This window comes from Quercus robur, chromosome 5, assembly GCF_932294415.1.
Source record: "Quercus robur chromosome 5, dhQueRobu3.1, whole genome shotgun sequence".
Lineage (NCBI taxonomy): Eukaryota > Viridiplantae > Streptophyta > Magnoliopsida > Fagales > Fagaceae > Quercus > Quercus robur.
Genome location: NC_065538.1, coordinates 44,685,285 through 44,700,445, shown reverse-complemented (window position 1 = coordinate 44,700,445; position 15,161 = coordinate 44,685,285). Strand labels below are relative to the sequence as shown.

The following is a 15,161-nucleotide window of genomic DNA, read 5'->3' as shown; positions in this document are numbered from 1 at the left end:
CCTTTTTTTTCCTAAGAAATTGCTTATATTTTTAGAGGTGATTCTTTTCTTTTTCTTTTTTTTTAAAACGCGCGCGCACACACACACACCCTCACATACAGTTAAAGTTACATTAACAGTCTATTTGGAAACAGCTTATTTAGCTGAAACTAAAAATTTTTTACTGAAAATATTGTAAATAAAGTACCAAAAAGTGTAATAGGACCCATAAATAGTAGCAAAAATAAATTAAATAATCAAAAAAGCTGGCTTTTTAACCCAATATCAAACGCAACCTAAGTAGCATTTATCACAGTTAAAGTTACCCTAAGTAGCATTCTTGCTTTCTCTGCAATCAATATATTCTATCAACAAGAAATTGTTTAGAGGAAAGATCATCCCCTTCTTTCCTATAATAATTTAGACTCATCTTCCAACAATTCCTTCAAATCTCAGGGCTAATGACGCTAACACCTAGAAAGGCTAGAATGGTATTTGGATATTCAAACAAAATATTTCCTGTGGCGATAGAATCTAACATATGAATTTCCAGTATAATGGGGTTAAACCCTATGGGGGTAGAATGACAAGCAACAGGCAGTAGTTTTCGCATATAACAACTAGGCAATGATCATCGAAAAGGCCTGGCCAAAGCAAAACAGGCATCTGGATTTTCCGACATCAGCAACTCCATTACAACTAGCTCACTGGGATGATGGAACTTGAGACCAGGTTCAATAAAACCTACTCGAGCCAGGACCAAAAGGACAAACCATATTAATTCAGCAGCAACTCAAGACACTGTGACTTAAAAGTATAAGCAAATCAGCACCTACCAGGGGAGAGCTTTCTTCCACCATACAACTCCTTTGCTAAGGGATTAGCAGCCCAACGATTAACAGCAACCCGGCTTGTAGGTTGGAACCCAACTAACTTTCCATCAGTTGACAAAACCACCTAAATTTCAACAAACATTAAAAATAAGCAAATTGACAGCAATGCATCCCCAACAAAAAAGAAGCAGAGGGCGCTATAATTTGTAAGGGCAAGATAAGCAACAAACGATAATATGATCATAGACAATATTTTCCAGGATATTAACATACCACCAATAAAATTGCATGGCACACCCACACTAAACAGTTTCGGTTATGTACAGTACTATAGCCAAAATGAAGCAAGAACAATCCCTTTCTTCATTTGATTCTCAAATCCACAAAAGATCCAGAGTGATCATCATGGACCACCCAATGGTTGTTACAGATATATGAAACTCAAAACCCCTAGGAAATTTTAAGTATTGTGCATGTGCATCAAGAAAACACATTTGGGAATGGATGAATAAGAGAGGAGAAGGCCAATAAAAGTTCGAATTGAAGTAGAGGTAGAGATCAACATCATTATGAACAGAACCGAGTCATTGGCCCAATTTTTTCTTCTTTTTAAAAAATAAATAAGTAAATAAATTTTTTTTGCCAACCCTAACTGATGCTGATCAACATCATTATGAAGAAGATCAATTGAGGTAAAGATCTTTACTCTAGTTTTTAATTAAGCAATTAGAGTAATTCAATGATCAAACAAGGCTGTACTGATGGAAAATTAGAATCGGTGATATTGCGTTATAGTCATATGTTAACAACAGAAAGATGAGAGCAATTCCTTTCATATTCAAGTGAGTAATGCCACTTCAAATTCAAAAAGAGCTATACCGTCCATATCAATCACTAAATTACAAAGTGACAAGATTTTCAGCGTCTCCCAGACAAGACTTGCCCTTTGCTTAGTGCAATACAGAAAGCTTTTCAACAAATGAGATCAATGTTATAGCCAGCTAGACTTGGTCAAATAAACCAGTCTAGAGCAGACCATTGAATTTATACATTTCCCACAACTATTGGTCTTTACTTTCTTCTCTGTTCTCAGCATTCACAAAATGATTTACAGTGAATAAAATCACACCAACTATGACTACTTATTAAGTTGATACTCCTCAGTTACCATGATACCATCCCAAAAAAATGCTAAGCATGTGGATACTAGAATCATAAAACTATCTAGGTTTATGTTTCTCCTTTATTGTTTAATTATGCTGTGACAAAGAAAATGCAAGAAATAAGGCAAAGATTCTATAAACAATTTGAGTTTACCTGATAACTAGCAATATCATGGGCAGAAATTCTCATGTCTGTGTCAATTTTCTCTGAAGGGGCAGTTGAAATGCCTTCAATATTGGAATCGGCTTCACCAACCATCCTCAGGTAGGACGGTAATTCCCCAGTCCAAGCACCAATTCTTGTTTCAGTCCTTATATCACCGGCCCAACCAAAAGCATCTTTTATCTTTTTGACAATTGAGACGCCGAATTCTTCCAACTATTCAAATTCAATTAACTATTAAAGCTTTACAATAAAGGAAATAATACATATTTACAATTAAAGCTCCAACTATGATAACACCCCAACAATATGGAATTAATGCTTTGAAGTGACCATTTGAAGTAAAAGGCATAGCATTCTACCCCCTAAAATCACAAAGTAAGCCATAACAGAAAATGTACTTCAACATATTTATACAATTAGTGATAGAGTGGTAATGAGATTTTTTTTTAAAGTCCCACAGTTATAATTTCATCACAAGTTAAACTATATTAGGAATGTGCTAAAATATATTAAACAAACAGAACATAACAAAGTAACAAGAAAAGTGATGGAATATACATTAGAATCAAACAAATTTGAAATGTAGCTCATAGCCTCATACATGGTTGATCCTTGTTTTTAAATTTTCATTAAAGTAACATATAGTGCAAGCAGTATGAGTTGAATCATAAAAAGGTTTGCCACATAAGGCTAAGCCTTGGCTTACACTACCATTTGATTACAAAGGGGCCAACACGAATTATAGCTGTCTCGCCCAGAGGGAAGCATTTGATATAAAATATTTATTTTACAGTCAAAAGTGTGAACAAATAGATATAAGAATTGCTATATCTTGAGGGCACTTGGGAGAACTTGGAAGCAACCTCCCTGCTTCTTATTCTTCCATATCCTCACACATTAATTTTGCATGAACTGCCATGTGTTTTATTTTTTTTATTTTTTTCCCTTTTTTGATAAGTATCATATATGTTTAAACCAAAGTAATTTAAATTTGTAAAAACATATAATTATCTCAGTGCATAAATACCTCTCTCGCATCCAGAGATTGGATTAGTGCACAGTCAACTTCAGATGATGGAAGAGGCCTATGTTCTACAGGGTACCTTCCTCCTTTGCTTAGATGAGGCAAACCAAGTTGACCAAGAGCACTGATTATAACCAGAAAAACTCCACTCGCAAGGCTAACAGACATCATTTTCAACCAAGAAGAGCTCCTCTGCAAGTTACGGAACATATAAGCCCAGAGCAATTAACAGAACTCACCTGAATTTAAAAAGGCGTTATCTCAACTGAAAAAATTTAATCAGAGATCAAGCACAGCTTTTCCCTAATAAGTTTACCACCAATTTCAGACACACAGTTGGCTCCAACTAGTTGGGACTTAGGATAAGGTTTTGTTGAAAGGAGTTAGCACTGAAGCCCCAGAAAAAGATGCTGACAAGGAGTCAAACGAGATAGTGAACAAGAAGTACCAGTAAGCAACACAACAAACTAAGTCAGAGTACCCCTATAGAAGTTTCAAATTTGACTGCAGTATGAGTTCACTTGGAGATTCTCCAGATCTATCTGAAATACCAAAAGGAGTACTGTTTTTTCTTGAATGTTCAAAGCCAAAATATCCAGAAAATATATATATATATATATATATATATATCTTTAGAAAATTTTTCTTTATTAGTAAGTTAGATATGCAGCTAGTAGGTCTTGAATTCATAACCCCACTCTCCACCTTTTACTCTTACAAGGGAATGAGGTGCAATTTGAGTTAGAGCTCATTGGCAACAATTATTAGACTGATTATTCATGATAAACTCTAAAATTGTGAATATATGTTGAACTACTAGCAAAATCACTGTTTACTGGGGTAATGGTGTATGCTCACTACAACTCTCTCCCACAAGTAAATATTGTATCACCTTACACCCACTCATAACCAGTGTCCAATTTTTTTTTAGTATTGCAAGGATTGCACTTGTCTTCTAACGATCACAAATTCAAAACACCAGAGCCAATGTCTTCTAATGATTCATTCTTGAATCTCAAAATATTCAGAGCACCAAAAACCTTCTTATTTCTAAAATTCATTGAAATTCCTTTCTTAGTGCCAGAGAGCCAAGAAAACCATTGCACATATCAGTCTGCAAACCATGCAAAATCAAGGCTCCAATTGTTTTTACCAGAAAGGAAAGAAAAAATTAATTAATTAATTGGGTACCTTTTTGTTGGACAAGTTTGCAAAATTTGCAACCACACCACATGATAGTTGTTTGTTGGGCAGCGAGTAAAGATCTTCATAGTAGAGATCTAAAATGCCTGCCAATCCAACCTGCAAAATTTAATTGATAAGCTAGATTGAAATAGCATCAATGCTATAAAACAAAAACCCAATCAAATATATATCCCAATAGATTGGGATTAACAAGTTAAAGTAAAATCAATCCTTGTAAAAGCATTTTACAAATACGGCTTCATCACACTTAATACTTATATGATCACCAAACTGCCTCTGCACTATTTTTCTTTTATTTTCTTTTCTTTTCTATTTCTGAGGGAGGAAGAGAAGGAAAGTGAGGAGGGGGGTTCTTCATTCTTCATCATGCACATTGCTATCTTATTTTAAATTAAAAAAAAAAAAAAATTAAGCCAAAGACCTAAAGTGGTTACAGATACTTCAAACATGTATAAATGCCCACATCTGTCACAAGAAGAAAAAATACCATTAAAAGCCTAAAACCCAAGGAAGTAAAGAAAGCATGTCTAACCATTTGGGAGTGTGTGAGAAGTACTTCCCACCGATTATTTGTAGATTTTTTCCAGCCATCAAATTTTATATTCTTGAGTATATCTGTGTCAATTTGTAGCCTATAAGCAGGAACATATTCCCTTGTCCAAGCACTGAACTGTGGACCACCAATCTTTTCCAATTCAGTCTGTCCTGACAGCATCCACCAATGGTGCTTTGATTCTGTTTTCTTGGGCTTATAGCCTTCCTTTGTTGAATTAAAATCTTCCAACAGAGTCTTAGCATTTTCAATTATCTCATCCTCAAATAACTCGTATATGATGACTGAGGAATCTTTTGATGCAATCCTTGTGGGCTTTCGAAACCAACGGAAGATATTACTTGAAGGTTTGCTCCATATATTATCAAGGAAATGTCTTTCAGTGCTTTGAAGAGCAGAAATGCAAATAGCTTCCGCAAGCACAGCGATAGCCCTTTCATCTGATGAGCTAAGAGAAAAAGATGCAGGGACCTGCTGATACGAAAGGCATAAGAGAACTGAACCTATCAGTATCAATGTGGCACCTGCAGGGCAGACATATTTATATGATATTACAATTTATGGAAAAGCGATGCAGACACCAAAATGCAAGAGCTTAATACATAAGAAAGGATGACAAACCTCTCTCGGGTTTTCCAGATCCTCCATATTTCTTTCTGACCCAGGTCTAAAAACAACCAGTTCAAAGCTCCAAAGCTGTTCCAAAACTACTTGTCTAAATGTCATGGCAAGTATATTTCTAGAGGTGGTGCTCAACAGCATATCTTCTGAGATAGACCTCCTGAGCTTTTTCGCTCTTTCGCTAACTTTCCTAGCAGGCAAGAACTGTTAAAGAAAATAACTTTAGACATATATTCAACAATGGAACTCAAATGACAATTCATTACTTCGCAAGGTTATTCATGCCTACATAATCAAGACCAACAGAAAGGATCATAGAATGGGAAACTGAACACCAGATACTTTTAAAGGTCATTAAGTAGGAAGAACTCAGAACCATAGTAATAACCAATCAACCACAATACAACAATAACAACCACCACCCACCATGTCCTCAAAATTTTGAGATCAGCTATGAATCCTAAACAAACTAATCAAGGTCGGCTACATGTACACAAGACATATACAAACCAAGCAATAAAAATTACCATTCATGTAGTACTTACCTGGCAGGTTCTAATACAACCCAAAACCAAAAGATCATAATGAGAGAGACTGCACCACACTTAGTCATCTACTGTTTCAATCGTACCCTCACTAATCCGGGTCTATCTATTTGTTTTAATTTAAAATGTCAGCTTATTTTCACCACCAGCTTATGTACAGTTTTTTAAAACTTCGCTATTTCCAGGTACAACTGTACCTAGTAGTTACTTTTACACAACTTATTTTTCTAAACAAAATAAGCCATTGAAAATAAGTTCATCTATTATCTATACACACTTAGCAATTTAATCTCAACCACTAATTCAAATAATAAACGCAATTCAATCAAAACCCACATCCCTTTTTTTTTTCAAAATTAGAGGCAAATGCAATTATGCAAGTCTATCATAACTATGATTTCTATCAATTTATTCAGAATTCTATAAAACGTTATTGAAAGATAGAGAAGGTGATAGAAATGAAGGTACCAGTCGAGTGGAGACGGTGCTGTGGTCATCGGAGCGGGCCGGGAACACGGTCTCGACGACCATAGCGGGGATGCCGGAGTCGAGGTGCTCGTCGGCGGCACGACCGCCGTCGGCAGCGGCGGCGGTCAAGGCCTGGTGGAAGGAGACGGCTCCGACGAGAGCGAGGCGAGAGGAGTCGTTCTCGTAGGTTCGCACGCAGGGGAGGCTCTTCTCGTCGGAGTCCAACACGGCGGCTTCCAGGACTTGTAGTTCTTGGTCGGTGGGAGAGCATGAGAGGACCGGTAAGGTGTTTCTCTGGGTTTTGAGGGGTAGTTTTGGGATTAAATTTAGGGGTTTTGGAAGTAGAGGGAGAGTGAGGGATTGAAGTTGAAGGAGCTGCATTGGTGTGTGGATGGGTTTAGGGTTTTGGAATCACAATTTCAAAAATTAAACTCTACAGCTCCCTCTTTCGCTTCATAAATCATATGTTTTGTTTTCTTACTATTACTGTTAACTGTTATTAAGTCCTCCGTTTGCCATGGCTGTATGCTTGTATGCAGGAAGTTGAGATTTTTCGTTTCTTTTTCTTTTTCTTTTTTTTAACTAAAGTATTTGATAAATATTTGGAGGTTTTGTGCGGGAAAAATAGGTAAATAACTCTAATTTTCCAACTATCTAGTTAGTAGGTCCAGTTTTGAAAGAAATTTTTTTTTTAACATCTCGAGCCTTAAAGACTCGATTTAGGACTTATAAATCGAGTTTTTGGGACTTGATTTTTATGGATTGATCACGTCCGATGTGGATTTTTTTTCCATGTGGAGCCTACCTGGAAATCGAGTCTCAGAGACTCGATTTCCAACCCAATTAAAAATTTTAAGTCTCATAGACAAGCCAAAATACCTAAAAACAAATTTAAAAAATCTCAAACAAATCAATCCAAAGACTCAGATTAGAGGGAGAGAAAGAGCTGGCTCGCGTGACTGGCTCATGTGACCCACTCCGATCTGAAGCCGATCTCTCTTTCTGTTTCTAGTTTTTTTTTTTTTTCTCTGCTTTCTTCTCTGATGTTCTGGTTCCTCTCTGACTTGTTTTTATTTATAAGGGTTAGAAATCGAGTCTTAGAGACTCGATTTCTATGTATCCACGTGGAAAAATATGTCACGTCGGAAGTAATTAGAGCATAGAAATCGAGTCTTTGATGCTCGATTTATAGGCCAAAATCGAGTCTAAAAAACTCGAGATGCTAGTAAATAATATAGTTTTGTAACTAGAACTACTAACTAAATGGTTGGGAAATTATAACTAATTACTCATTTCGTCCGTTTTATGCAGAACAGATGTGAATAGTGATTCAAAATAGTAAGTTAGGAACGGTTTGAACGATTTAAGAAAAATAACATCTCGAGTTTTAGAAACTCGAGATCCATATTAGAACTCGCGCCGTGAGTGTGAAAATGCCACATAGATCTCGAGTCTTTAAGACTCGAGTTTCATGCAAAAAAAATTTCACCTATAGTGGCGTTTTTAAGCCTTACAGTGACGTTTTAAATCCCTATAGCGGCATTTTCCTACAAATTTTTTTTTTATAAGTACCAGGTTTAGGGAGCCCTATAGTGGTGTTTTTAAGCCCTATAAGTTTTAAGACCCTATAGCGGCATTTTTCTGCAATTTATGGAAATCGAGTCTTTAAAACTCGATTTTCACGTCGATTTTTTTCTCACTTTGAGCCCATCCTCTTACAAATCGAGAATTAAAAACTCGAGTTTTATCTTAGAACTCGAGTTTTAAACACTTGAGATGCTAGTTTTCAACATTGTTTTGAAACGTGACAACTAACTAAATTTTTTAATATTTATTGTTATTTAGAAAAAAAATTCTAAATATTTGGGTTCCTTCTTTTTCGCCATTTACTCTCTTTTTTTTTTTTCGTCTGTCATGTTAGATTATGTTTTTTATTATTATAGTATTATTTGTTTTCTATTCAATTAATTATAATTTTACATTTCACAATATTTTAGAGCTAGAATTTCATAAAATAATTAAATATATAAAACGACTATGAGTAAACCAAAAAACATGAAAACATAATCATCCAAGAAGAATCGAATATGTGAAAATTGTAGTTTAAAAAGTGCTGTGAAAATATGTTTAAAATATTCATAATACAAAAAATTTGTTTGGTATCATATTTCAAATAATATATTTAAAAATGTAAAAAATATAATTATGTGTTTAGTATGTATATGTGTTTTTTTTATAAAAAGAAAAATTAGTATAGTAAAAGTATTATTATTTTATTTGAAGAGAGAAAATTCCCTCATCAAATGGGGCTTACAGTTTTTAACATATTTACAAAAGTGTCATTAAGTAATGTTATTTAAAAACTGAAAACTAGTATGGAGGAGTTCTCTAAATACAATGTTCAAGCACCCTAAAATGAGAAATTTAACTCAAACACTCTTAAATGAAATTTCCTACCAAATACCTTTTTTTTTTTTTATCCACAATTTTTAATGTTTAAATACTGAAAACTATTATTTGGAATCCCATACCAAACAAGCCTTATTAAAATACAACTTCATAGTTAAAGATCCAATAGTGTACTTTAATTTAATTTTCTTTATTATTTTAAACTTGTAATCTCTAAATTTTAAGGGATCCCATTATAGCATTTGTTACCCTTCCCAAAAAAAAACCAAATAGTCCCTAAATTAGTGATATATATATATATAACACTAATTTAGGGACTATTTATATATATATATATATATATATATATTTATAGGTTTTTGGTGACATTAATTCTTTTTCAAATAAATATAAAAATAGATATTAAATTTGTCTATTGATCACAGATAAAATTATAGTTACATTATTTATTAAAGTTTACTCAATAACAGTCTCGTCTAAATAAAATCATTTAGATTCTAATGTTTCTACTTCTTGGATTCCTAGGCTAGCCAATATGATAGCTCCCTCCTTAGCTAAGTGGTCTTTAATTTGTAATTTTTTTGATTCCTTTGATTGGGGTAGCTGCCCTCCCACTTTCCTTCTTTTTTTCTTTTTTTTGTGTGTGTGTGTGTTAGGGAGGAACCTACTCTTTGTTTGTAATTTGTTTCTCTGATCAATAAAATCTTTTTTCATCAAAAAAAAAAAAATTATTTCCAAAGACCCTTAATAGCATTCATATTAACTCACCCTTAAGAATTCATCCAAAAAAAAATATATCTCACCCCTTAAGAATATCTTTTTTTTTTTTTTTCTATTTTAGCTAAATGTTTTCAATACATGCACATCATTCTCTATTCTAAACTCTTTTTTATTTAATATTCTTTATTCATTCCTTTTTCCGTTATCTTCTCCCCTTCTCAAAAGTGAAAACATCCACACCCACTCTTCAAAAAATGAACAAGATATTTGGAAAAAGGTGTAGTGTTCTCCAAAAGAGAAGTATTGTAATAAACTTTTATTTTGGACAATGTACAGGAAAGCCAATGTGGGTGTTATTTTTTAGGGTTTATCCCTCATATTGGACTCCTACTCTATTTTAAAGAGACCCATGTTAATGCCATTTTCTTTTTAATCCAAACAATAAAATAAATAAATAAATAACAATTGAAAAGTTTGTGAGTATAGATTGTGATAGAACCAGATGAAACCTTAAGAGTAAGCTGTAATTGAAAGTTAGTCAAGAAAATACTAAATTTGTTTATTTGGGAAAAAATCTCAACAATTAACGTGGTGTGATAAGATCAGCCTCGTCAATCCCCGCTGGTCTCTTAGCAAAGATAGCTTAGAATGTTCGGTCACACCCGCACACAAAGTATCATTTAACTAGACTCAAATCAAGACTAAATTAACTCCACGCCGCTTTTACTTGGATACTTATCCCAAAATTTTAAACCAATTAATAAATAAATATATTACATTATTTAACCATTATTCTAACAAATCCATATTTAATAAAAACAAAATATCATTAAACTCACCCTTGTTTAGTTACTAGACGAACATTTTTTAGCTGTAAAAGTGGCAGTCAGATATTGCATAATTCATTGCTAATGCCTCTTCTTCTGTTCCGGGATTTTTTTTCTTCAATATTGTAAACCATTCAATGCTACAGTTTCCACTACATTTATCAGTACTTGTTGAGCAATCATACAAAAAAATTATTGGTAGAAAAAACACATTATTTTTTCCTGATGTAAGGGCAGCTTAAGTTGAAAAAGATAAAAAGCTTTTAGAATGAAGCCATGCGTATGGTTGAACCAGGAAATGCGGAAGGGAATGCATATGACTAAATAGTATCATCTGAAAAACAACTTATTGTTGCAAATCCACAAGCAATCGAACATGACCATTGAAATTGCAACTTAGGAGCAATTCCTTGTAGATCATGATCATAAAGAATAAGAATAGCCAGAATCACTGCTACGTGATCGGAAAGTACTAGAAAGAAATGAGAATGAGAGAAAGATGCAAGAGCATACTTAATCAGGAAAAGGACAAATTATGGAATCTACTTCTAAAATCCCAATTGTAATTTCTGAATGCAGCTGAAAAGACTAATGGTACAGGGTGAAGTTGGAGAAAAATTATGCAAATATCACCATAAATGGCACCCAGTACAACAAAGAAGATCCGTATCGATCATGTTTACCACTTTTAACAACCACATTCTGAACACTAGAAATAAAATTAAGCAGAATGTGGCAAAACTGGCACTTTCTGTTTTTATAGGCATCGTTATGTATAAACGATTACATCTCTGTATCTTTGACTATTTCATTCTTATCAAAATCAAATGATCAGGAAAGAAAACTAAAAAGTTCTGCAATAAAAATAATTGAACAGAAACAGATTGTATATATAATAAAGGTTTTACAATTAAATATAACAGATTAGACACAACACCAATTCACCAAATGCCAAAGAAAACGTAAACAACTTAAATTTTATATGCCATCATCCTATGCCTACAAAATGAAGATAATGGAACACAAGCAATCACTTCTAGCACCCTCCACAATAACAGAACTGATTTACCTGCAACAGCAGGAATTTAAGAGTATAGTTATGCATATTATGTGAATAAATATTGGTGCTGTAATAAAAATAAAATAAAAAAATGATGCATTCAGAAGAATGAAATAGACATACAGAAGTTTCATCATGGGCCTGCAAACAACTATAATCCCCAAGGTAGCCATATCTCTTTGACAAAGTTTTTTTCATACTGCAAAGAGAAGCAACAACCATGAGATTTAAAATACTTACAGTATGTGACCTTAACTAATTTTTTATATCGAAAAAGAAAATACTAACATCTGGGGAACTTCTAATTCCATTAGAGCAATTTAACCAATCTGCTGCACAACTCAATGCCTGCACCATCTCCTTTGACATCGATGCGTGATAGTGATCAACAATTCTGTGCAGAGTGCCCAAGGAAGACCTTGAAGTTGCACCAAAAGGTATTGACAGTATATCACATGCCATCTTGGACAAAATAGGGTAGCCATAACTTCTGGCTTTCCACCACTCCAAGACACTGCAACCAGATCCCAAAGCACTGTGACAGGGTCCTTCTTCCAGGTACATGTCTAACTCAGACTTATCAGATTTAGCAGTGCGTTGCTCCATGTAAAGCTCAAACGAGTCCGAGAAAGATAGTTCTGTCTCATCATCTTCAGTATGAACACAGACACTAGAAGAACAACCTTTTGGACCATCTCCATGCATACACTGTCCACCGTTGCTTGAACCTTGACTGACAACATAGCCATTGAAAAGCTCATATAAGGCATCACGAACATAGGTAATTTTTCTCTCAGCTTCAAATTCTGGATAGTTTTCTCGGAACCAAAACTCAAGAAAGTTCATATTAAGTCTTGGATCTAAGACTGTAGCTAAAGCTATCAACAAGGGAAGTTCACCCCAAAACTTGTCAAAAATCCCTTTCATTTTAAGAACCACAGCCTGCAAATAAGGATTCTCAGCCATTGATTTTTTACTCAAAACTTCTCTTATCTTCCATATACCCTTCATAAGTACCCTTGCAGTTAGATTTTCACTTCTTAAAAAGACCTTTTTTACGTCAACAAGAACTTTTAAAATTTGACAAACCTGTTCACCTCTTTCCCAGTCTTCTGAAGTAGGCAGCCAGGTGTAATCTGGATCTCCACCTTGATATCTAGGAAATACTTCTCTAAACTCCATTGCAGCCACTAACATAGAATATGTTGCATTCCAACATGCAGAATCATCTAGAATCAATTTCTTTGAAGGCATATGCAACTGTTTGACAATTTCAGTAAACTTGAGGAGGCATTTTTTTGATAAACGCAGATATCTAACACTTTTACGTATGTTGTCCACGAAATCATGAATCTCATTAAGTCCATTCTGTGCCATGAGATCTATGATATGTACACAACATCGCTGATGAAATACCTTACCACCAAATAAAAGCTTTCCATTAGAGCCAATTCTATGCTTCAAATGATCCAAAGCAACACCACTAGCTGATGAACAATCTACTGTAATTGAAGACACTTTATTTTCAATTCCCCAATCCAGCAGACACTTGAAAATAGCATCAGAAATAGCAAGTCCAGATCGTGGAGATGGCACATCACATAAGCTCAATATGCGCCTTTGCAGTTTCTTCTCAGAATCAAAAAAATGTCCAGTGAGGCACACATAAACTGTTTTATTACCCACATGCCACAACTCTGCTGTAAGACTCAACTTATCAACAGTCTCTAACAATTCCTTCAACTCTTCTTTCTCATCCTCATATATTCTGAGACAATCACCTTTTGCAATTCTAGGCGATATTCTCTCAAACTCTGGATTAAAAGAATTCACAAACAAATTGAAAACTTTGCTCTTAAACATCTTAAATAAGCACTCATTCCCAATCACCATCCCTGCAGCTGCCTCTCTTACCTTTTCTTGATCAAAATTAAAATTCTTAAGTATGCGCACATTGTCATTCTTAATTCTACACGTCTTATAAGACATAATCAAACGCTTCTTAGTGGTCTCTTCACAACCTTCACATTGTTGCACATGCCTCTGGAATTGAGCTGTACCACCATCATCACCGGGCTCCACTACAAATTTTTCCTCGCAATGAACACATTGTGCCTTCTTAAGACCATTTGAAAGTGTTATTTCTATAAAGCCATTCATAGCCGCATAAGTCCTCTTCAGATTCTTCACGGCTGGATTCAAATCTTCTTTTAAAATATCAACATGCTCGTTAACTTTAAGATTAATGCCTTCATTAGAATCCTCCTTAACCTTAAGACTAATGCCTTCATTAGCATCCTTGTTAACCTTAAGACTGATGTCTTCATTAGCATCCTCATTAACATTAAGGTTAATGCCTTCATTAGCATCCTTGATAACCTTAAGACCAATGTCTTCATTAGCATCCTCGTTAACCTTAAGGTTAATGTCTTCATTTGCATCCTCATTAATCTCAAGATTTATGCCTTCATTAGCATCTTCATTGGCATCCATTAGGCCACCCACGTGTCGAAAATTTTTGAATGTTGTATTCTAAAAGAGACTATTTTTGTGAGAAGTTGGTAATATTCAGTTCAGAAAATCTGCACGAAGTGATGTACATAATTTCTAAATAACTGCTAAAATGGAATCCTGAATCAAAAATTGCCCCGAAGAGAACATTGATTTAAGAAAAAAGTAACAATTATTGAATTGCAAAATGTGACATATACTATACACAAAGGATTTAGGCATAGAATGTGCTATAACTTGATTGAACAGACAAAAAACACGAAACAATATTCGGAGCTAAAAAATCAATTAGTATGATTGATTTTAGAACACAACACAGTTGTCCCTTATTAACACCATTTGGATTATTTATTCCAGTTTCTAAACTATGTTTGTGAGAGAGAAAAAAAAAAGTGATTGAAAAGCAGAATGTGCACAAAGTGATGTATATAATTTCACAACAACATGAAAAATAAAAAACTAAAAGTTGAGCATAATTGAAATGCAAAAATGTTACATTCTCATATATGCATTAGGAGCTAAAAATCAGTATGATTGAAAGATAAAATAAAGAGAAAGCGAAATCGTTAGAGAATTTACTTACAGTTACAGTAAATAGCTTTGTTGACGCTGGGATTTCGATTGGGCAGTAAATGATCGGTACGGTGGGATACTGTGTTGGGGCAGTGGGGCTTGTTATTAGAAATGTTCTATTTCCTTATATACCCTCTGCCCTTCATATGGGCGGCAATTTCTCTATTCGGATTTCTCTTTTTGGCGCCTACGCGATACGATGTCGTTTTGGTTTAAACTCTGAAAATTAAATCAATAAAGAAAGTTATGAGTTTTTCTTAAAGAAATTATACTATAGGTAAAAACTAAGAAGTATGTTTTTCAAAAATAAATAAATCAATTCAATACCATAACTTTTATTTTATTTTTAAAGTATGACTGTGAATGGATCTAATAATGATTTGAGCTAAAATGAGAAGAGGAGGGATTTGCTTGCTAAGGAGACAAGTGCTAGGGCTATAGCTAGAATCAAGGTTTTTATGAATGGAAATGAATGATAGATAGATTTTTCACGACGATGTTTT

The 15,161-nt window shown here is 34.2% G+C and overlaps 2 protein-coding genes across 6 annotated transcripts; both read right to left on the bottom strand.

The window, feature by feature from the left end:
- Window positions 1-301: 301 nt before the first annotated feature.
- LOC126726059 (uncharacterized) lies at window positions 302-7,112 on the bottom strand. Of its 5 annotated transcripts, none has more exons than XM_050431171.1 (8): window positions 6,559-7,112; window positions 5,546-5,749; window positions 4,859-5,398; window positions 4,357-4,467; window positions 3,169-3,357; window positions 2,130-2,354; window positions 816-936; window positions 302-723 (listed from the first exon to the last, which is right to left on the bottom strand). In XM_050431171.1, the coding sequence occupies exons 1-8, from the start codon at window positions 6,937-6,939 to the stop codon at window positions 611-613; spliced, it is 1,884 nt and encodes a 627-aa protein (XP_050287128.1). In that variant the 5' UTR covers window positions 6,940-7,112; the 3' UTR covers window positions 302-610. The 5 variants fall into 5 exon arrangements, with proteins under 5 accessions (XP_050287128.1, XP_050287130.1, XP_050287129.1 ...); XM_050431173.1 differs by having other exon boundaries at window positions 4,904-5,398; window positions 6,559-7,111; XM_050431172.1 differs by having other exon boundaries at window positions 4,859-5,395; window positions 6,559-7,111.
- A 4,241-nt stretch (window positions 7,113-11,353) lies between these two features.
- LOC126726058 (zinc finger BED domain-containing protein RICESLEEPER 1-like) lies at window positions 11,354-14,743 on the bottom strand. Its single transcript, XM_050431169.1, has 4 exons — window positions 14,669-14,743; window positions 11,863-14,106; window positions 11,698-11,773; window positions 11,354-11,583 (listed from the first exon to the last, which is right to left on the bottom strand). Exons 2-3 carry the CDS (start codon window positions 14,065-14,067, stop codon window positions 11,726-11,728), a joined length of 2,253 nt encoding a protein of 750 aa, XP_050287126.1. The 5' UTR covers window positions 14,068-14,106; window positions 14,669-14,743; the 3' UTR covers window positions 11,354-11,583; window positions 11,698-11,725.
- Between the last annotated feature and the right edge of the window lie 418 nt (window positions 14,744-15,161).

Coding starts and splice junctions, on each gene's coding strand:
- LOC126726059 (XM_050431171.1), bottom strand. CDS start 6,939: ATGCAGCTCCTTCAACTTCAATCCCTCACTCTCCCTCTACTTCCAAAA. Junction 937..2,129: donor ATGATATTGCTAGTTATCAG/GTAAACTCAAAT, acceptor GTTGAAATTTAG/GTGGTTTTGTCAACTGATGG. Junction 724..815: donor TGGAAGAAAGCTCTCCCCTG/GTAGGTGCTGAT, acceptor TGGCTCGAGTAG/GTTTTATTGAACCTGGTCTC.
- LOC126726058 (XM_050431169.1), bottom strand. CDS start 14,067: ATGGATGCCAATGAAGATGCTAATGAAGGCATAAATCTTGAGATTAAT. Junction 11,774..11,862: donor GAATTAGAAGTTCCCCAGAT/GTTAGTATTTTC, acceptor TTCTCTTTGCAG/TATGAAAAAAACTTTGTCAA.